The following is a 24,075-nucleotide window of genomic DNA, read 5'->3' as shown; positions in this document are numbered from 1 at the left end:
TCTCCAGATCCCAAAAAGTCGAATCTCTAAAGCATGAAGGAAACATGTAACGATGAGAGCTGCATCTTGGTTCCAGTGCACAGACATGTAAATGCAAATACAGAACCTTAAAAGTTGGTCATCGGACTTAAGCCCTGTGCAGTGCATGAATTTTACATGCATAGCAAACCCCACAAGTTGGCTGCCTAGCCACTCCTTAAATGCTTCAGGGGTCAGCCCATCCCTTGAAGAAATCTTTCTTCCTTTGTCAAACATCTCTTGCCTTCCCATATCTACAGATATGAGACCTAGACAGTGAAGGAAGCAGACTGAAAGAAAATCAACTCATTTGACCAAAGCAGAATAGAATGGCACTATTACTTCCATTCATCTAGATAGACACTTCTATATCTTTCCTCTTGAGGATCTTGTCTGGCTCTTTTCTCTCCAGGCAACAGTTGGTTAACAGCTGGTGAGCCATCATTCTAACTTCTGGAAGTCATTAACTTAGGAAAGGGGTGGGTGAGTGGAAGAGAGCTCTGATTGGCCATTTGGTCCTGAAAGGGGAGGAACTCTCCAAAGTGACAAAGGCAACATCTGACAGGCCAACCTCTTTCCTTGCTTGCAAGAAGAAAGGAAGATGTCTTTCGTCCCAGTGGAGGAAAAGTCCCACTTTCCCCTCCAGAACCTGCCCTATGGGGTCTTCTCCACCAAAGAGGAGGTGAGTGATGGGCTTGGCTTGGCTTTGGGCTGAATCTGGGCTCCTTGTGGGCAGTGATCTTGCTTATCTTTGCATCCCACTGAGCTCTTGCAACTCTGCCAAACATGCCAGAAAGCTCATTTCAAGAGAGGGAAAAGGCAGTTCCTTCCTTTCCATACTGTGGTTGTCTGCCTACAAGTCATTCCTGACTTAGGGCGACCCAAAGTGACCCTATCATGGGGTTTTCTTGCTAAGATGTGGTCAGAAGAGAGGTTTGTCATTACTTTCCCTTGAGGCTGAGAGAGTGTGATGACCAAAATCACTTTGTTTTTGGTGGTGGTGGTAATGGTGGGTGCCTTCCAGTCGTATCAATTTATGGTGACCCTACTGAGAACCTATTTCTTGCCAAAATGTGGTCAGAGGAGAGGTTTGCCATTGACTTCCCTGAGGTTGAGAGAATGTGACATGTCCAAGGTCATGCTGGTGTTGTTCCTGTTGCGTGCCTTCAAGTTGTCTCCAACTTATGGCAACCCTAAGATGAACCTATCACGGGGTTTTCCTGGCAACATTTGTGCACAGGAGGTTTGCCATTGTCTTCCCCTGAGGCTGAGAGAATGTGATGTCACCCAGCGGGTTTCATGGCTGAGCTGAGAATCGAACCCTAGTCTTCTGAATCATATTCCAACACTCAAAGCATTACACCTGGCTGGTCCCCCTTAATTTCCTTAGACTATTTGATATGTGACAGTATCTTCCATTAAATGCAGGGCAGCTTCGACACTGGTAGTTAACGATTCACCATTGCCTTCCTCTGAGGTTGAGAGAGTGTGACATGGCCAAGGTCACCCAGTGGGTTTCAGGGCCAAGCTGAGAATCAAATCCTGGTCTCCAGAGCCCTAGTCCAACACTCAAACCACTATGCCACACTGGCTACTATTTAAAGACAGTCACCTCTCAGTTTTCTTTTCTCCCAGATAAACATACCCAGCTCCCTCAGTCATTCTGCATAAGGCTTGCTTTTTGGAGCTTTGATCATCTTGGGGGTTGTTCACACTGTGGAAATATTCCAGAATGAATCTGGGTTAAATCTCAGTTGTTCACACACATCCCGAATGCACCCGCTTAAATTGGACGGTGGCTTCCAAAAAACCCACTTAATCCAGGATAATCAATATCAGCTTTTCCCAGAGTTTCTTAAAAAGATCTGCATTGTCGGTAGTGTGAATAACCGATGCAAATAGACCTGAATACACCTGGGATAAAACACTGTATACCAAAAAAAGGGGGGTTCCGAATGCATTCGTATAATTGACTCCATCTTTATTTGAATGCTTTCAGGTGTGAACAACCAAATTTGCAAAGATGTGGATCAATGCCATTCCATAGTGTGAATAACAAACCCAGAATGAGTGAGACGATTTACTTCATCACCCAAAAAATTGTCATGTGAATGACCCCTTGTTGGTTGACCTTTTCTGGATACATTCCAGCTTGACCATAACATATCAAACTATGGACACAGGTCTCCCAGGCGAGACCTGACCAAAGCAGAATGGAGTGGCAGAGTGGTAAAAAGCCATCTTTTTCATGTGGCATTCAACAGATATGCATGCTCCTGTGCTTTGGTAAGAATTTGACCAAAAGAACCATAAGTCTGCCATAGGTACAGTCACATCAAATTTACTTTTCTAGAGTCATTATTCATACGCATCAGTAGTTCTGAGACAGATTTTGTTGGATTTAATCTTGCATAATTCCTGACCGTTGGCCATTGTGGATGGATCTGATGGGTGCTACAATTCATCTACAGGTGGAGTGGTCACTATTGTAGTACTTCTGCATTAGAGGCAACATGGATTTATGCATCCATGCGCATGTCCCCAAAGAAAATGGAGGTTGTGGTTTTAAGGAGAAAACCATAAAATGGAGAGGAGACAGTTGGAACGCATACCTTAGTTCTAAATTGCAGATTATGCATTAACTTGTCTGTTTGCAGAAACCCTTGCTGAGCAAACAATTGGGAATTGGGTTTTCAAGCTTTAGAAAGACCGAAGCTTGCCTATTGCACCCCTTTTCATAGAACAGAGCGCCAAAACTCATTTTTAAACATACAACTGAAGAGTGCTTTTAAACCTTTTTGGATGCGTGGTTACTTTTAGTGTTGTGATAATGTAACAGATTTATAGTTCAGTTTGTTTTAATGATGTTTGCTAGTCATTTTGGGCACTTTTTTGCTCAAACCACTGTAGACAAATGCTACAAACTAGGATTTTTCAGAAGGCTGATTTTCTCTGTTGTTTTCCAGTCGACACTGGTTCAGTCACAGATGGACACATCCGCTTATTTCCATTCCATATCAGTCTTCATATGTTCATTTCATACATCTGTTTTGCCTCATTTCCATATTTTGTGAATATATAATTGTACAAAAATGTATTTAAATACTGCTTAGCTTGCCAACTTGCAATACTCATATGTGGAGAAAACATTTTAAACAAATTATCAGCCTTGAGTACTGCGAGGAAAATTAGTAATAGTTATAATAACCACCTCTTGCCAAATTTATTAGGGCCAATCTGAGTAAATTTAACAGATGAATAAATATTGACTAAATATTGTACAGTGCTACTGCTTTGCACATTTGGTCTGTGTTTCATTTAGTCTTAACTTAATGCCTCTGATCATATGAAACTGCTTTCCTCTTTTTCTCTTTTCCAGCCCAGGCACAGAATTGGAGTAGCCATTGGTGACCAAGTGCTGGATCTCAGCGCTATTAAGCATCTGTTTAATGGACCTGTCCTTTCTAAGCACCACCAGGTCTTTGAGCAGGTATTTGATCTAAAAGACTGACATGGTCACTTGGTGCTGTATTGATAAATTTGGAAGTGTAGGCATTCCATAACTTCGGCCGTCCCACTTTTTCAGCTGGTTTTGAAATGTCCCAGTTTCTCTCTCTTACTCCCCTTTTGTCCTCAGCTTACTTCAGTTACTGCAGGTACTTTGCACTCTATTAACTCAGCAGTCGTTCTTTTACAGTTGGGACCCTCCTGATCGGAGTGTGTGAGATTTGCCAACCTGCACGATCTGCTAACTAAAGCTATTGTGTCAGATTGCCAAATGGAATGCTGAGTTAATCTTGTTGAGTTGCAGTTTTTCATTTGGAAAAGGATGAAAGAATGACTGGATTTGCTGTACCCAAATGTGGGATTTCATTCATTTGTTGGCAGAAAACAATCAACCCTCTGTATCCACGGATTCAGTCACCCACGGCTTGAAATGATTTTTTAAAAATCCAAATAAGCAAACCTTGATTTTGCCATTTTATAAGGGACACCACTTTTACTATGTATTGTATATGATGAGACTTGAGCATCTCCACAGATTTTGGTACCTATGGGAGAGCCCTGGAATCCCAGTGGATACCAAGGGCCCACTGTATACTAACATGGAAGGATATGTTCACTCACATTTCTCTCTGTTTGTAGCCAACCCTTAACCAATTCATGGCACTAGGCTGGGAAGCATGGAAGGAAGCTAGGGCCTGTCTCCAAAAGATGCTCTCTGCCAATGAGCCAACGCTGAGAGATAATGCAGAGCTACGCAAAAGGTAAAGAACTGTGGGGTAGGCAGAACAAATAAACAGAGGTGTGTACTTCAGCCACAACATTGTAGGTTCGATCCTAGAGGAGAGTTCCCAGCCTTCCATCCTTTTGTAGATCAGTAAAATGAGTACCCATTTGGGGGCAATTGGCTTACACATTATAAACCACTTAGGAAGTGCTAGTTCACTGATAAGCAGTATAGGAATGTACTTGATTTGCTATTGCTACTGTGCAGAAAAGTGTGGACGAAGGCGTATCTGAGACGTAAGAAGTGAAATAGGTGGCTGTATAAGATACTCAGGAGCCAGAATGGTGTGATAGTTGAGCATTTACATATTCCAGTGCTCAAACTATTACAACACACTGGCTATCAAATAGCAAATGTACAAGTGCCAATATATAAATATGCAGTACTCAGCAGTGAAAATGCATTTGTCTTTTCTTCCTCCAGAGCATTCGTACCCCAGGCTTCTGCTATAATGCATCTTCCAGCTGAAATTGGTAAGTCCATTGAATTTATAACATACCATCAGTTATGGGTGTAGTAGAATGAGATGCAGAATGAGATTCTAGGGGAAATGCCATTTCAATTTTCAGGTTTGAATTCTCCCTCACATTTTATCTTGTGAGCCCCCTTGGGTCCCTTTCTGAGAGAAAGGCGGCATAGAAATGAAATAAATAAATTTAAAGCAAAGCAAAAGTCCCCACTCATGTTTTAAATAAGCGTTCTCAGTCAGTCTTCTGTCTGCTATGCTAGTTTTTTGCTTGCGGAAATGTTTTGATCTTAATTTATTGTTTCCACTCAAGGGTGTTTTCAGGGATGTGGTTCTCTTCCTGAGGCTTCAGATATTGCTCATTTCATTCCGTGGAGAATGGCTCAAGTAGGTAAAGAGCCCTCCAGGAGAAAGTTCATGCAAAAAAGCACATCTCAACCAAGCGTAGAATGTCAGGATAAATACATGGAGAAGTCTTCTTAATAGAAAGTTCACTTGAACTGTTTCTGATGAAGGACACCAGAGGGCAGTAGATGTATAGTAAATATGGAGTTGCTCCTTGAGTAATACTTATAATTGGGGGGGGGGGGGTGTTGCATGTTTTAACATGGTAATATCAGAAAACTGCATAGCTAGCGGGTTTTTTTGCTTTCTACGTTTTGTTAGCAAATAACTGAAAGTTAAATCATATGGTTAGATCCAGACTTAGTCATACTTACAGCAGACCCATTGATATGACGATGATGATGATGGTGAGAACGAGCACATAGTAAACACAACATTTTTTAAAAAGTCAGCAAACACATACCATTTTGTTAAAAAAAATTATTGAAGCATAAATCTGGCTTCTGGTTTCTATGGAGCGGTTATGGAGGGCTCATCCCCATAGTCAATGAGTGGTGGGGGGTAGGTGGGATGGGGGACTCCTGGGTAACAGGTAGCTGCTGTTTTGCAACCAGGAGAAAGGAAGAGGTAGTTTCTCAGACCTCCTTCAGGTACAGAGGGAGATCCAGGAGGGATATGGTTGTTCCTTTCTCCCAGTTGAAAACATGTAGTTGAATGGTGATTGGAAACCCTGGCCTCATTCCCACTACCTTTTAGGCCGGATTGTGATTCGTGGTATGGACCAGTTTAAACAAGCATGGTTCCACTTAATCTGAATCACTGAAGCAATTCCAAAAGCAGGGCCAGGCTCTGGACCCATTTAAACTGTGCCTTTTTGATGCTGTTTTTTCTGCTTCTTTTCAACTAAATTGATTTATTTTTCGATAAAGCGATTCAGCCCAAGTGTGAAGCAGTGCAGATTTGAATTAGCTCCATTCCCAGCCTGCCTGGTCCGTCCTCCCCGCTTGCTCTGTCCCCGATAATCATGCCAAAAAACCCCGATTACGAAAAGGTCCTGTTTTGTAGTGGGAACGAGGGACAGACACAGAGCGAAGCTGAATCAGAAACCGTGTTATACTACCAGTGGGAATGAGCCCCCGAGTCACACCTGGCTAATGACTCATTAATTAATGACTGACTAATTAATGAATGGAGGTGTGTACTGGCACTGGTGAGCTGGAATTGTACATAGGGTGGGGAGGGGTGTTGCACAAATAGATACTGAATACCTCCTTCCCCAATGACTGAGAAAGCACGTTCACTGCTGCCATGGAAATTCACATTGGCAGATGCCACAACAGAATAGTGGCCTGTGTGGTGTGAAGATTCATGCCAGATCATGATGCTTATACATTTCTGTGACACTGGCATGTACAAATGTCTTTTTTTTTAACCACCCTACAATGAAACTTAATGGAACGAACAATTTTGGAGAGATAATGAAAGCAGCTCTTTTGTCTGTCTGTCTTCCTGAAGTACCATGTAGGATCTGCACATATTCAGAAATGATTCCTTCCACTTCTTAAAACTGTGTGGGTTTCAAACTTCATGTGAGCTGTTACATGCCATCAATCAAATCTTCTCTTGTAATTTCTCCTCTTTCCAGGAGATTACACTGATTTCTATTCCTCCCGGCAACACGCGACAAACGTTGGAGTGATGTTCAGAGGAAAGGAGAATGCTTTGATGCCCAATTGGTCAGTACTTTTTCTTCCCCAAGGCACAATTTGGTGCCATGTATCTTTGGATCAGTGTGCCTCTAAGATAACTTATTGCCTGGAAATAATTACTGGGATAGATATTGAAAAGTGCTGTAAATCCTGCCTCAGTACATAGGGATGGGGAAACCATTACTTCCGTTTGTGTTTTACTGTGAAACAATATAATTCACACTTTCTGAATTAACGCATGAACCAGAGCACAAATATCCTTTAGTTTTCAAATTTTGTGATACAGTTCTCCATTCTAAAATTGCATGCAAAAAGAACATTTAATAGAGGAAATTTTAGAAACCGGACAAGTTTGTCCATCGCTAACCAATGTAACCCATTAATATTTCTGTCTTCCAAGGTTGCACTTACCAGTTGGATATCATGGACGTGCCTCTTCTGTTGTTGTCTCTGGGACACCAATTTGGAGGCCAATGGGACAAATGAGACCTGATGATGGTGAGTCTTTTAGCTTCCCACTTGAATGTGGCTTCACTTTCATAAACAGCGTTTCATCAGCATATGCATGGCAAGGCACATGGTTAAGACTGTCTGCTTCATTACATTTTCTTTTTTAATAATAATAATAATAATAATAATAATTAATAATAATAATGTACTTTTTTGCATTTGTTTTCTTTACATCACAGCTAAACCTCCAGTGTTTGGTGCTTGCAAACTTTTGGATATTGAGTTAGAAATGGTAGGATTTTTATTTATATCTGTCCCTCCTCTTTCCCTCTGCCAAGCTCTGTCTTAACCAACTTGAGGTGAAATAATTTATTTGATGGCAGAATAACCTCACAGATGTCAGTGCTATTTTAACAATGCACACTGCATGCATGCACACACAGCCAAGAGGGATAGGAGTTGTTCTTCCACAGTTAGCACCTGGGGCTCATTCACACTTCATAATTAGAACTATTCTTCCACTTTAGCTGCCATCTTTCCATCCTATCAAATCCTGGGTTATATAGTCTGATGAGAAACTAGAGTTTCCTGGCTCAGAATTCTCAATGCCCCTTCTTAAGCTTCAAAACCCAGGATGCCACAGAATGGAGGCATGCCAGTTAAAGTGGAATAATAGTGCTATATGATTCTATAGTATGAATGAGTCCAAGGTCATAGTCTTCTCCATTATGGTAAGATGTATCATAGTGTTGTCTTGTGTGCCTTCGAGTCATTTCCAACTTATGGTGACTCTAAGACTATGATGGTGTTTGCTTGGCAAGATTTGTAGGCTGAGAGAATGTAGGTTTCAGAACTGAACAGGGATTCAGATTCTGGTTTCCAGAGTCATAATCCAATGCTCACTACATTGCTCTCCAAGATGTACCATACTGTATATACTTTTATGATACATCTTGTATCATAGTATTCATATCCAAATTTGCATCTCTACCAATCAATCAGCTCAGGTGCATCTCTGTTCATTTATTTCATACAATCATTATCACATGCAATCATAATTAATATCATAAACAATGTATAGGCACAAGGATTTCTCCCTGCTACGTCAATGTTTGTTTTTGATAAGACCCCATTTTTGGCTCCATCCAAAATGAACTCACAATTCTCAGTGGTCTCCACAGCCATCTTGAGAGCCTGCCAACTTTCCACCTTGAGGCCCAGCTTTTAGAGGAAAGGTATAGTATAAATAAAGGAATAGAATTTGACTTCCAGCTTCCCCAGAATTCCTCCTGCTACAGGGCACCTCCTTATTTTACATAATGTAGAGGGTTAAAGGGAGGCAGCCGGGAACCTTCCTAGGAATACCACACCTGGACTATTGGTTCAGTGCAATTTCCCCAGCAGACTTGGCAGCATTTTCTCGACATTTAATGCCTGTTAATTCATAGAATAATACAGTATCCTGCAGCCAACGATTTGGCTGGCTGGTTCAAATCAATATGTAAAATTAGTCCCTCGGCACCATCCAGCCTCTGGTCTTCTTGCCTCATTAACTTCTTGGCTTGCATTTCCCACAGAACTCTAACAGCTGCCTTGCTTTCATTCTCTTTTACTACCATTAAGCCAATAGTGGCCACCATATTTTCCAGTTAGTGCAAGAAATGCAATAATCACTAATGCAATGCAATAGTCACTAAGGAGAGTTACCTTTCTGTAGAAGATGTGCTCTTGATGTTGGTTCTCATATTTGCCAAATTCTTCTGCATTTTTCAGGCATTCTTTGTAGGTCCTGGAAACAAACCTGGAGAACCTATCTCAATCAGTGAAGCTCACAAACATATCTTCGGGATGGTCCTCATGAATGACTGGAGTGGTATTGTGTACACCCCTTTTTTCCTCTTTGTGTTAATGCATCTGGCTGCATTTTTGTATTGAAGAATACCTTAACACATAGTAGCGTGCTGCGTGCAGCAAATTTGCTTAAGAGAATAGACACAAGAATAAGACCCTACAGTCCTTTCACTCTGTGGCCATAGTTGCTTTAATGCAAAACCATGATTTAAACTAAGAGCCTGGAAATAGCTATGTAGCTGGAAGGATTCTGGGACTTGTAGTTCAGAAACAGTAACTGTTTGAAAAAGGATCAGGCTTCAATAAAACTCAGGTTCATGTACTCCCCCTTTTCCTTTGCATGGCTGGGAGGAAGGGTTTGAGAATGGTCACATTTCTGGGTTGGAACAACACATATTTAGGAACCAGTGATTGATTTTAAATAACCAGAGAAGTTTTATTTATTTATTTATTTATTTAGCACTGTAGATTTGTCTTTGATTGCTCTATCAATCATCTTTATTTACAATCAATAGACCATAATATCCTCAGATTAAAATACGCATCTGATAAAAAAAATGTCTAAAGTTTAAACCAACTGAACCGTTCCCTTATACATTAAATATAATTAATGTTATTCTGTCGTAAGTGGTCTAGTAAGACTTGTGAGATTTAAAAACTTAGCTGCCTGCCCTGCAAACAATGTATCTAAACCTTTGAGTAAAATAATTAGAAGAAACTCAGGGAAATGGCTGGAGAAAAGCTGAATAATTGGGAACATTAGGTCTTTCAAAACCCCTTGATAGTAACCACAATGAAAGAATACATGTAAGATAGAGTCTCCTCCAGCAATGTTATAAGGGCAGCATTGGTTGCTCAGTGGGGTTTTATCATATCTTACATCTAATAAATTAGAAAATTAAACCGTGAACCTTGCCAAGGAGAAAGCCTTCATGCATTTGTGAATTGTTAACCAACCTAAATAGAGCAGCCCTTCTTTACATGGAAGACAGTGTAGACCCAGTGAATGGGAGAAGAAAGTCCAAGTAATGCTCCTTGAAGGTATATATACAAAAGCTTCTGATTAACTATAGATTTGGCACCATCTATATTCATAAATAACAAATAGAGAAGAGATAAGCCTACGGAGGTAATTTTAAACACCACAGCCTTTGTCCAAAGTGATTCCAAAGAATCTAGCATTGTCTTGGGCGTGAAAGAGTTGGAAAAGAGTGTTAGACAGCAACGAAGCCAAAGATTCATGGAGTAAATCCATGCCAAACATTTTAATCAATTTAAACCAGCCTCCAGATTAAGAGCAACTCCCACAACACTCCTGGCGACACCAAATATTAATCTCAAAAAGAAAGACTGAGATCCTAAAGTTGGTGAGCAGAAGTTCCTTGAGCAGAAATGTCATTGTTCTGAATTCTGTTTTTCTCTTCTCTTTTTTCTTCACTAGCTCGCGATATTCAGAAGTGGGAATACGTCCCCTTGGGTCCCTTTCTGGGGAAGAGTTTTGGCACAACTATCTCTCCGTGGGTGGTAACCATGGAAGCTCTGATGCCTTTTGTCTTGCCAAATCCCATCCAGGTTAGGAAAATGTGAGCAAATGCAAGGATATATGGGTGGTATATGAAGGATAGTACGTAAAAAGACAGATGCCATAATGGGAAGGATATTTGGTCCTACCAGTATTTGGGAGGTGCCCACTTCCCAAACACTCTCCAGCACATCTTAATAAGATGGAAACTTGCAACACAGATCAGCACAGGAACTCTTTTCTGCTAGAAAACTATCCTGGTAACTATTGAGAGTACAGTGCCTAGATTTAGCTTCCACAATGCTTTCATTAAAATTAGTGAGGGAATGTAGTAGCACTGTAAGGGACTCAGCTCCCAGAACCACCAGTCTGACTCTTGAGAAAGAAGGGGCTTCTGATGATCTCTGTTGCAATTCAGTGCTACCAGTATTAGGGTTGCCAGACTGAAAACTGAACAGTGTTCCTGTATCTTTAATGCTTGTGCAGAAGAGGTGATGCTTGTCATGCAACCCGATAACAAGCAAAAGCTTCTGCAATTCCCTCTTTGCACAGCCATTAAAAGCACAACCCTAACCAGTATTTGCTTTTAGCCGCCCTTGAGTCGATCTTGACCCATGGCCACCCTGTGGATGAGACATCTCCCTGTCTTCCACTGTTCTGCTTAGTTCCTGCAAAGTCATACCCATGACCTCCTTAATAGAGTCCATCTCTTAGAAATTCTCCTACCATTGATTTTCCTTTTTGTGTATGTTAATTAATATAGTGTGTATGTGTATATATGTCCCTTCAAGCCACCTGTCAACTCATGGTGACCCCATGAATTTTATAGAGTTTTCTTAGGCAAGGAATACTCAGATGGTTGTGCCAGTCCCTTCCTCTGAAATATAGCCCACAGCACCTGGCATTTGTTGGCAGTCTCCCATCCAGCAACTAGCCAGGGATGACCCTGCTTAGTTTTCATGATCAGACCAGATCTAGTGTCTTCAGAGTATTTAGAACCTGCACAAAATAATAATTTTCTAACACACACACATATATATACACACACACACTCTTGTGAGGTTATAAGAACTTGTGAATTTATATAATGCTGATTAAAGTTTTAAGCATGGACCATTACATTATAATAGTCCATACTTAAAACTACCATCAGCGTACTATAAACTCACAGGTTCTTATAACCTCACAGGAAGTTTTGTGGGGTTTTTTTTTTAATCCTTTAAGTTTACAGACTTTATATTTCTGCCTGCCTAGAAGATCACTCAATGAGATAAACTTTTGGGCAGGTTCTGTTTTGTTTGCAAACTGATTAGCACTCAACCTCCTGGGTTTGCTATAGGAGGGAATGACACGTTTTGTGTTCTTTCAAGGATCCCAAGCCTCTGCCCTACCTCTGCGATGATCAGCCTTATACATTTGACATAAATCTCTTCGTTGCTATTAAAGGTACGGTACTCCCTTCTATGTATTCCCTCCTATTTTAGTTCCGGCTGAGGTTGCCTCTTGAAATGCTGTTTAAAAAAGATATTTGGGGGAGGCTTTAAGATGGTGGTGGACAAAGTCCTAAGCAGCCTCCTAGGGATGTTTTCGTGTCCCTTGAAAATGCCATGCTCTGTTTACCATAGGGTTGCCAAAGTGAAACCCAGAGAGGGCTCCTGTACCTTTGATGGTTATGTAGAAGAGGGGATTTCAGCCAGTGTTGCTTGTCACACAGCCAGGTAAGAAGCAGCACCTGCTGAAATTCCCTCTAATAAACAGTCATTAAATATACAGAAGGTATTTCCAGTTGTCACTCTGGCAATTCAAGCTGACTGTCCTTGTTCTGGCCATGAAAATTCATTCTCTTGGTAGGCTCCAAGAGCAGCAATCTCAGTTTGATTAGGTTGCAAGCCTCTCGTGACACCATTTAATATCTTTTAAAATTCCTGACAAAATTGTTTTCCAAAACCAGAAGTGGATTGCCAGTCACTTTGGGCTTTTTAAAGTGGTGTATGGTTCCAGAAGGACCAAGGAGCATGGAATCGGCTCTCATGCCACCGCAGTTGCCCATCCTTGCTTGAAAAGAAGTCGTATGTGTCAGAATGTTAACAATATTTTCTTAGCATGTGTTGCCTTTTTCATGTATTAAAAGTAAAGTTGCTTTTGGCAGCTATAGTGCATCTCATAAATAAATCAGTTTTTGTTTTTCTACTTGAAATTAGAAATTAGTCTAAGTTGTTAGCACAGCAAACTCAGTGGTTCCCAACCTTCCTGATGCCGTGACCCTTTAATACAGTTCCTCATGTTGTGGTGACCCAACCCCATGAAATTATTTTCACTACTACTTCATAACTGTAATTAAATAGGTGTTTTCCAATGGTCTTAGGCGACCCCCATGAAAGGATCATTCAACACCAACCCACAGGTTGGGAACCACTGATCTAACTGCTGCTTCAATATCATACAGTTCTGTATGCACCCTCCTTTTCTTTCTCTTCTTTCCTCTGTTCCTTCTTTCTCCCCTTCTGCTATCTTTCATGCCCTCTTCTTTCCCTTCAAGTATTTCCTGCAGCTGTCAGCAGTCTGGAGACAGCAAGTTTTGACAGTGACAGAGAGGGTTGTCAGTCTGGTGTCTGATCAAATGGGCAGCTGGAGACAGCTGCAGTAATGTTGGCTAAAAAATAAAGAAATTAGAAAATGGAAGAGAAAGAAGTGAATGCTGCAGTCTCTTGGCACTGGGATGCAATTGGGGTCACATCACATGCTTAGCCGGGGTCACCCTGTGTCCTATTTTGCAGAGGGAGTCCTCTCTTTGATGGGCTGTCTAGTTTCCAAGTCCTGCTTAAAGGGAAAGGACCTTAAGAAGGAGAAACAGGGTGTTGCACAACAACGTTTAGCAGCTGGACAGCAGACTGAGCAAACGTACTAGCCAGCTTGTCACTATGATGAGATGAATGACATTTTTATTTCTTGTATTTCTATTCCTGTTTGAAAGGTATCTCAATAAAATATTTATGCATCACTTTTGTGTTTACAAAGACTCCCAACGTGATACAGAAGAAAATAATGATGCAAAAGCAGGCCAGAAAAAGCATTATTTCAGAAAGCTCTTTCAAAGAGTTAAATGCCAAGGGCATGATATAATAACCGTCATCTTATGCCAGGTCTATGGTCACCACCTGATTCATCCTTTTTAAACTGGACTTTAACAGCCAAGTTCAAACTCCCTTGGAGTAGCAGATTTATGAATTGAACTAGGCTTCAACCACCTACAAACCTTTCTGCTCAAATCATACCTTGTGTTACTTGATGACAGAATGGTGTGCTGCTTCTGCCTCTTGTATCTGAAGGAAGAAAACGACAGATAAATAAAGGGGGTAAAACGATCCTCCATCTATAGAACAATGGTCAGAGGACTCCAAAAGTTGCACCTAAATATTTTGCATAGAGATCCGCTGGCCAAATCTCAAATAGCTGCTCTGGCCTATAACTAGACAGAGAAGACATTAGGCAACTATGCTCAATTTTTATTTATACAGGTTTCTGTATTAGAGTGTGTTTTATTGCACTGAAAATTCACTGCAGACAATGTGTATTTGATTTCAGGAGATGGAATGAGCAAACCAGCTAACATTTGCAGTTCAAACTTTAAGGTGAGAAAATACTTGTTTCCAGTGTCACTTTTTGTTTATTAATTTCTTGGCTCAGAAAGGTTTGAGCTGAATATCCACAGAAAACTTGCACCAGCTTTTGACTTTGCCACACTTATTTCAGGAGGTCTTCTAGGGTCCCCTTGCAGAGGTTGTCTGGGGTGGTATTTACCCAACATACAAGGGCTGTGCTGAGCTCCTCCTGTTTGTGCTTGCAGGAAAATGCTCGCATATAGAGGTCTTCCCTAGGTGCAATTTATGTGAAAAGGTATCTGTAAACTTGGAGCCCTTCCACACTACACAGTTATAGTGCTCTGATTATACTATAACTGCCTTTGTGGCATCTTGTGAAATCCTGGGGTTTGTTATTTGGGGAGGCACTAGAGCTCTTGGCTGAGAATTTTAAATATCCTTCCCAGGATTCCATTGGATGTAGCTATGGCAGTTAAAGTGGACTCAAAATGGTATAATCATTGGAATGTGAAAGGGTTCCCAAACCCATGTGCTACCAGGCTTCCATCTTGTGCAAAAGCATCAGCTCATATATGCACAAATAGATATTTACTCAGAGCCTTCCTCTCTGTAGATCGAGTAACTTTAGTGGCCTAGCATTCCAGTGCAAGCTGCACCTCCTCCCAAAATTTCAGGAGGGGAATAATGCATTCTCCATAGTTTCACCTCTATCACATAAATACCAAGGACACACCAATCAATTTTACACTTCTTTGTTGCTTTCAGACATCTGCCCTGACACAACACATACAGTAATGTTGCCAGATCCCTGAGCAATGACATCCACAGTAGACTAGTAGCAATCTTGTCTTGCTATACTGAAGCTGTCTAATCTGAAAGGGTATTTTAAATACCTATGTTTATCCTATGTTCTTCCCTTCTTTTATTCTGTATCCCCTTTTTATATGTGTTGTTCTATGACCGTAATAAAGATTCTATTCTATCCCATAGGGGTAGAGCCACAGTTAGTCTTTTAGCACCTTTCCCAACATAAACTGATTGGACTCAGGGCACAAATCTGGAGAACAAATCAATGACTTTCATGGATCAATCTTAAAAAATCATAAGCAAGGAATTACAGCTGCCATGCAGTCTATTGGTTAGAAAAAAGATGTTGTTACTGGGAGCTAATTCTTTAAATAGCAAGTTCCAGAAGGAATTAAATATGCTCATTGTTGTATATAGACCACTTGGGGAGACAACATAGCTTAGTGACAGTGCACATGTTTTGAATGCAGAAAGGCCCAATTTGAATGTCTCTTCAAATAAGAAGAACCAATGAGAAGAGAATGAGGAATAATAGAGCATCCTGAACTAGACAACATAGTTTATCCAATTGTATAATGCATTTTGTGGATGCTCAGTGCTCTAAATCCCCCACTCTGAATTTTCTCCTTTGTCCATAGTACATGTATTGGACCATGAAGCAACAGCTCGTTCACCATACAATCAATGGCTGCAACCTCAGACCGGGAGACCTTCTGGCATCTGGAACCATCAGTGGACCAGTAAGCATTTCATTATTTTGACCTAAATCCAATTAAAACCTACCAGAGCAAATTAATGGAATAAGTGAAAACGTGTGGTCAGGGCTTATATAAGCAGCATAGATTCAGTGGGTCTGTTCTAGTTGGGATTAACAGTTGCATTTAGGCTATGAAACCCAAATTTTAAAATGGATTTGAAGAGTCTCTTGGATCCCAGACAATTCATGGGGTAGGTCTGGTTTGAATTGATCTGGTTTGAACTGGATCCCAATAAGGCCCATTGAAGCTTCCAGGCCCAGTATATGAATGTTTGCCAAAATATTATATCAGCTTTAACTTAATATAAATATCTTAAAGACATGAGATCCTGTCTGATCTTAGAAGCTAGGTACTGCAGGGCATATTTGAGAGGAAGGAACTGGCAAAAACACCTTTGAGTATTCCTTGCCTAAGAAAACACTCTGAAATCCATGGGGTCACCATAAGTCAACAGGTGACTTGAAGGCACACACACACACACACACACACACACACACACACACAGTATTAAGCTATGAAACCCTGTTAATGAATTGCAAAGATGCATATCAGGACACCAACAAGACTGTGTGATATGCATTGATATGCAATGCGCATTGGTGCATATCGGGCACTTTGCTACCTGTGCTGCATAGTAATGTAACAGCTCTGCTCTACTGGATCTCTACTGGATAGGGACTTGATGAAACTGATCAATTCTAATTTTTACATGCATAAGTCCCATTCTGGCCTCTTATCCCCAAGTGGTCTATATACTGAAGGTGCCCAGGGCTAGGTTGGCCTCCACTACTCGGAGGTCGTTCTCCATAGCTGCCCCAGCCCTTTGGAATGCGCTGCCCACAGAGCTCCGCTCGTCCACCACCCTGGCCCAATTTAGGAAGGACCTCAAAACCTTCCTATTCCAACAGGCATTCCCCGAGTAAATATCCTGTGGGCCTCCCTCCTCTCTTTCGTGGCCAAGAGGTTGGGCTTTGGGGCTTTACTGTTGGGTTGTTTTAAATATGTTTTTATTGGAACTGTTTGTATTTTAATTATGTTGTGAGCCGCCCTGATCGGAGGAAGGGCGGCATATAAATAAAAATTTTATTTATTATTTATTTATTTATCATTGACTCACTGAAAAGCCTGAACTTCTGGTAGAGATTGCAAGGCTGAACTGTTCTGGGGTGAAAGGAAACCCTTTGGGTCAAAGAAAATTATCTGACCTGAACAAGTGAGCATTAGTGGAGATGGAGATGCATCTGAGAGGATTCTGATGCTAGTAATGACCAGTTGTTGTTGTTGATGATGATGTGTGCCTTCAAGTCGTTTCTGACTTATGGCAACCGTAAGGCAAACCTATCATGAAGTGGGTTTCATGGCTTAGCCATGCTCTCCAGAGTTGTAGTCGAACACTCAAATCACTATGCCACACTGGCTTTCTAGCAGATGCCAAAGCTCTATATTATGGCTCATCCATCTGGGAAGCTGGGACCAATGGAAAATGAAGTCCCCCTATTTCCTAGTGTCCCTGAATGCAATATGCATATAGTTAAATCCAGGACTGTTGTAACTTTTTCCATCATAAATGGAGCCCTTCTGCCCTCCTTTCACCTCTAATAAGTAATGAAAAGTACCAAATGGAAGAAGGAAATGGTGCCAAGCTTTGTTTTCTGCACAGGGAGCTAGAATCCTGAAAGGTGCCACTGTCCTAGCTTTGTCCCCTGTTTGTACTTAATTAGGATTCTTTGGGGAGTGTTTTGCTCTATTTTATTTTTCATAGTCTGCTCCAAGATTTTGAAGGCATTAGCTAAAAATCCCAACCCACTCTATAGGCAATCACATCTTCTAGGGAATAAAAGATTAAATTACAGCCAAATGACTAAGCCTAGCATGTCAGCAGACAGGATCAATGACTGTTTTTGGCAGAATTCCACTCTCGAGGATGCCAGAGCATCCTTGGTTTTACTGAAAACCAATGGTGCCAGAGATTTAGCTGTAGGACAGCCAGGCGGAAAGCTGATGGTGAGCTCTTGTTTCAATTTCTGCTCGAAGGACCCTGAGAACTTTGGTTCCATGCTGGAATTGTCGTGGAAAGGAACAAAAGCAATTGACCTGGGGAATGGCCAGTCCCGTAAATTTCTACAAGATGGAGATGAAGTCATTATAACAGGTAAGTGAAGGGCAAAGCAGGGAAAATGAAAAGTAATGTCAAACCTGTTGTCATTCCTGTTCAGCTGCTGGACAACCACAAGGGACAACTTGTGATTACAATATTATTATTATTATTATTATTATTATTTGTATTTGTATTTCCTGCCTCTCCCAAGGATTGAAGCGGGATTACATCATTAATTAAAATAATACAATACAAATACAAAGAGACAATCTATCAAATACTAACACTGAATTACAGCATTCCTATTAGTTCTTTAAAATATCCAATCATCAGATGATCATACAATCAGAGGTGGAGCATTTACCATAAGCTCTTACATGGAATCAGGTGGATAAGCCCCCGGAAGAGATCCGTCTTAAGTGCCTTCTTAAAGGCATCTAAGCTGGTAATAAGATGGATCTCTTCCGGTAGACTATCCCACAATTTAGGGGCTGCAGAAGTAAATGCTCTATGGGAGCATTATGGTCTTGAACAGAGCTTGGGAATTTAGTCTTTGAAACTAATTAGTTGCATACAGCTATAATTCTAAAGTCTCCAAAGTAGTTGTGATTATTACAAGTAACTCTTTTCTATTTCCCAGAAACAATTAAATTGCATATATATTATTTCCTTTTTAAAACATTAATACCACAAGACAGGCCTGTAGTACAAAACATTCAGATTCCTCTTGTCCTGACACACCCTGCACCGCCTGAGCTAGGTTTCCAGCTTCATGTGTGCTGGAAGATGATGTTCCATTGCCAGCATTGAAGAAAGACTGAACAGCCAGTCAAGTTGGCTTTTGAACATAGAACAGGAGAAGATGCGATCTTGTCATCCACTGCAGGCCACCAAATGTCTTGAGCTGATCCTGAGTCAGGGAGTCCGTAAACAAAAACTGATGACTTCACCTGACACTTGGTGTCTTGGAATTGGAACAATTACTAAGGAAATTTAAAGAAGAAAGCGCAAAGGAAGGCTTACTGCTGAACATTAAGAAAACAAAAATGATGACCATGGAGGAGTTGCATAAATTCAATTTTGACAACGAGGAAATTAAAATAGCTAAAGATTTCCCATACTTTGGATCAAATATTGATCAGAACAGAGTCTGAGTTAGGAAATCAGAAGAAGACAAGGGCTGGTAAGGGTAGCCAGACAAAATACTAAAGAAATACGACTGAACACTATAGTAAGGATAGTCAAACCCATTAACGTTCCCCATCACCATGTACAGAAGTGAGAGCTGGAAAGAGAAGAAAGCCAATAGAAAGAAAATCAACTCATTTGAGATGTGGTGTTGAGGGAAAGTGCTGATACCATGGAAAGCCAAAAGACAAACAAGTGGGTTCTTGAGTCAATATGATCAAATTGAGACTGCCATATTTTGGCCACATCAATTAGAAAACACAATAATGCTAGGGAAGGTGGAGGTAAGTAGAAAGAGAGGGAGACCACACCCCAGATGGATTCAATTTGGGAAGTCATGGACATGGATGTACAAGATGTAAGCAGAACAGTGGAGGACAGGGAGGCTTGGAGATGTCTCATCCACAGGGTCACCATGAGTCGGGAACAACTCAAGGCCAGTTAACAACAACAATTATTACAACAGTAGACTGCAGTAAGACAAGAGGGCAACTGCACTACAGGTGGATTGATTCAGTAAAGGTCGCCATGGCTATAAGTTAGCAAGACCTGGGCAGTTGATAATCGGGGATGTTAGTGGTCTCTTATTTGTAGGATCACCATAAACCAAAATCAACTTGACAATACTTCACACCAAAAAACAAACAAACCCACAATCACAAAATCACTCCTGAAAAGTAGCTGCTAAAAAGACTTCAACAGAAAATAAATACAGCCAGAGAACTTGCTAACTAGCCAAAGACTTGATATATAGTTTGTGGCTGATCTAATTGACTCTTTGCAAAGGTTAAGTGTCTTTCTCTACAGAGGATCGACCAATTAATCTTTTGGGTGCTGTAAAGCACAGAGGATTCAAATGAGCCTTTTTAGGTGGTACAATGGCTGGGAAGTAGAAAACTGCATTGCTTTCACAGGGAATAGATATTACTTTTTGGATTATACAACTTCCATAAGTTCCCACTTTCCATACTGGGCAGGGTAAGTCAGTTTGCAATAAAATACAGTTGCTCCTATTGGAACCAGAAGAGTCTTTCTAAATACTAAACACTAATATTAAAATGAAAACAAGCACTCTATTAAACATCTATAGGTACTTAATTCCTCAACTTTGGGGTCACAGTAGGAAAGACCCTATCTTAATCGTAGGGCTCATGCATAGGGCACCTGCTGTATTATATGCAATGTTTTTTCAATCGTATTTGTCCATAGTTGATGACCAATATGAGGTTTCTTTTTCCTTAGGTTATTGCCAAGGAAAAGGTTACTGCATTGGATTTGGTGAATGTTCTGGAAAAGTGCTCCCAGCCAGACTTATCTAAAGTTCTTTAGATGGCATCCTAATGGGAAAAAGGAGGAAGGAGGATTCCAGCTTATGTTGTTTTTGTGGCGGCATGAAGAAGCAGAAATCACAATGCTGGGTAGATATTTTCTGTATTAAGTTCCTAAAATTCTATGGGTTTATCAGGAACCCAGCATTCTAGGGCCTATGCCCTACATCTTAACAATATGTATTAACAATACATATAAGGCACTAATATGTCTTAACAGTGCACATTTCAATAGTGAATCTAGTTCTCAATGTTAGGTTGCATTAACTGAAGCTAGAACCTATTAAAGAAGCTCCATCTGGATCCTGAAAGCTCTTTCAACTGTGTCATAGGGTGCATCCACACTGCAGAATTAAAGCACTTTGACACCACTATAACTGCCATGACTCTGTCCTACAGAATAATGGGATTTATAGTTTGGTGAGCTATTCAGCCTGTCCTGTCAGAGAATTCTCATGTCTCACCAAACTGCAAAGCCCAGGATTCTGTAAGACAGAGTCATAGCAGTTAAAGTGGTGTCAAACTGCCTTAATTCTGCAATGTGGATACTGCCATAGATTATCAGATACATAATAGTTTTCTTGGTATCTAGAAGTCTGCAGGAAATGATCATGTTTCTGAAAAATGTCCTGAATGCCTCTTCTAAGTAATAACAGTGTTCACACTTATTTTCTGCCACAGCCAGTGCAACCGATATAAGTCTAGTCTCCAAAAGCTTATGTCACAATAAATCTGTTCATTTTTAATGTGTCACATGTCTCCCTTCCTGGCTTTAAATGTCTTCCCTGGATGACCAAATTGCTTCATATTCATCCTCTGATTTCTCCTTGAGTGTAAGAATTTTTCTTCCACAAATAGCAGCATAATCCAGATCAGCATCTTTATGTGGGCATAAGGACTTTAACACCCACCCATCCACACATACACACACTATGATCCCAATTGCAATTAGGACTCTGCACCTACAGAGGAAGGAAATTGTTTTCCAATGCAAAACAACAATCAAGGAAAAGAATTAAAGCCTCCTTGCTTCTACAGCATATTCCAGCCATCCTCGACCCTTAAAAGTTTTAGCAAGGAAAATTTTTCACTCGAAACCAAACTAAGACCGTGACCCTGAAGATCTGTGTCTCTGACACAATATGCAACCATTGTATTGATTTGCAATGATGCGCAAGAGAGCCCTGTGCAAGACTTCCTATTGCGCTATTGAGCTCCCATTGTGCAATTGAACATTTTGTACATTGAGACTATTGCGCATGGCCACACGACTAGCTCATCTTGTGCAGTGATCCCAATGGCATACCTTTAGCTCCTCTCCCTTCTTGAGAAAATGAATATTATGTAAGGGAGCAATTCAACTCTATGAGACCCTAGGAGCTTTATCACATGAAAAAACAAAGCATGAACAGAACCAGAGAGTAGCATGTTTCTTTGTGCCTTACTGCATGATGTAGTAGCACTTCAGTTCTCTTCCCATGGGAGACAGTTTTAAAAGCATGTCTTTTGTTGAACTGATTTTTCCAGCTAGAAAAAAAGATGTACTTTTACAACCATTTCCCGCTACTCTCTGGCTCCAGTTCTGCTTTATTTTCTCATGTGATAAGGCTCTAAGTTGGTTTGTGGTAAGGTAACTTCCCAGCAGAGTGCCAGCCTGTGTGGTTAATGTAACATATAGTTTAGCCATGAGTTTGGGGTGCCGCTTGTGTCCTCATGGTTTTTAATGAACCAACACTGTTCTCTATTCTGTTTTGATAAAATCTCACCTGTAGTACTGTGTCCCATTCTGAGCACCACAATTCAAGAAGGATATTGACAAGCTGGAGTGTGTCCAGAGGAGGGGAATCAAAATGGTGAAAGGCCTGGAAACCACCAAGCCCTATGAGGAGTGGCTTAGGGAACTGGCTATGGTTAACCTAGGGAAGGGAAAGTTAAGAAGTGACATGATAGCCATGTTTAAATATCTGAAGGTATGTCATACTGAGGCTGGAGCAAGCTTTTTTTCTGCTGCTCCAGAGAATAGGAGACAGTGCAATGAATTCAACCTACAGGAAAAGAGATTCCACCTAAACATTAGAAAGACCTTCCTGGCAGTGAGAGTTGTTCAACAGTGGAACACTGTCTTGGAGTGTGGTGGAGTCTCCTGTTTTGGAGATTTTCAAGCAGAGGCTGGATGACCCACTGTTGGGAGTACTTTGAGGGTGTATTCCTGAATGTCAGGGGTTGGTCTGGATGGCTCTTATGGTCTCATCCAACTCTGATTCTATAAGGACCCCTGTTGCAAGTCATTATCTTAGCCTCACTTGCTGGTTACAGGGGAGTGGAAAAGCCACCCTCCTTGCACCACAATCTGAAGCTGAATGGACCTCCTGATGTGACAACTGGTTTTTGATGTGGCCAAGCAGGAGGAGGAGGTTTCAAGTCAGGAGATGATACTGAGTAATGTCCCTGTCACCAAGTTCCTAATCTAGGATACTGGTGATTGCTTTTGTGCAACGAATTATTTTTTGAGCCCACTTGTTTATACTTTGTGTGCTCTTACTCTCTTTCTTTCTATTGCTGCTCCTGACATACATGCACGCACACACACACACCAAAAAGTGTAATACTCTTATTCTCATGTAGAGATGAACAATTTAATGATGGTTGACAACATTATTTTTATTGGATTCTCAACTTCCCCAAACATCCTTCTTTTTAGGAAGAGCAATTTTCAGAATACTCTTTACATCCTGTGTTTCTCAACGCTGAGTCCCTAGCTTCATTTTCTAGCTCTGGACACCTGGAAGAAGACAGGTTCCTTGCTTACTGTTTAGCCCCGGTACTTTTTAATTTCATCCCATGAAGACAGGAAGGGAGGACAACTATGTTCAAATTTGCTTATGCTGCATGTGACCTTTTGTCATCTAAAGAAGAAAAATGTGTTTATAATGAAGATTAATGAAAAGAATGTGTCAGAACAGATAAATCAGTTGTAACTGAACACTGTCTACAGAAGAGCTCTTCCAGCAAATGCCAAAATGGTGCAATGATAAAAGTTCCTTGCAGAAAGGAGAGTCGATCAATTTAACTTTGCCAGCAATACATATGGCTGGTGCCAGCAGCGCTGCCACAAGATGGACAGCTATCTGACTCACTGTCCCTCTCTCTCTCTCTCTTTGCAAAGCTATTCCATGTACTGAGGATGTACTGCCCCAAGTGATGGATATATTTAGCTTTCAATGTCATGAGATTTGGTTGTGTCAGGTATTGGCTGGAGAAAGCCATTGCCCAGCAGTGGAGCTTTTAAGTAAAACTGGGTATAGGGAAGCCTCACAACTTTTCAAAATTTCATTACTAAAAGGCCAGTGACATATTTACTCTTCAGGCTTCAATTGATTGACAACCATTGATGCATTCCAAACAGCCACAGATGCATTCCATCTGCATTCCTGCAAAGCTGTCATCATCATCTTTTTCACTGAGCTGCAGATTCTGGGAATATCTCCTCCAGCTCCTTCTGCCTGTACGTTCCACCGAGTTCAATGGGCCAACATTAGCTCAGATGAAAATTGAATTTAAACCATTCATGCCCACTGAAACAAATGAGATGCACATGCTCACCATCCTGAAGCACATACCACCTTGTATTCTTTTGAAGCA

At 40.9% G+C, this 24,075-nt stretch overlaps 1 protein-coding gene across 1 annotated transcript; it reads left to right on the top strand.

Annotated features, from left to right (window-relative positions):
• The first annotated feature begins 559 nt into the window (after window positions 1–559).
• On the top strand, window positions 560–21,183 carry FAH (fumarylacetoacetate hydrolase). The gene is made up of 14 exons (XM_042474189.1): window positions 560–700; window positions 3,398–3,508; window positions 4,165–4,286; window positions 4,733–4,782; window positions 6,766–6,856; window positions 7,230–7,327; window positions 7,519–7,571; window positions 9,053–9,152; window positions 10,572–10,702; window positions 12,023–12,098; window positions 14,238–14,284; window positions 15,700–15,801; window positions 17,854–17,971; window positions 20,348–21,183. Exons 1-14 carry the CDS (start codon window positions 620–622, stop codon window positions 20,422–20,424), a joined length of 1,257 nt encoding a protein of 418 aa, XP_042330123.1. The 5' UTR covers window positions 560–619; the 3' UTR covers window positions 20,425–21,183.
• The last annotated feature ends 2,892 nt before the right edge of the window (window positions 21,184–24,075 follow it).

The sequence above is a fragment of the Sceloporus undulatus genome, chromosome 6 (genome assembly GCF_019175285.1).
Source record: "Sceloporus undulatus isolate JIND9_A2432 ecotype Alabama chromosome 6, SceUnd_v1.1, whole genome shotgun sequence".
Lineage (NCBI taxonomy): Eukaryota > Metazoa > Chordata > Lepidosauria > Squamata > Phrynosomatidae > Sceloporus > Sceloporus undulatus.
Note: the sequence above shows the minus strand (reverse complement) of the source record. Positions and strands in the feature narration are given on the sequence as shown.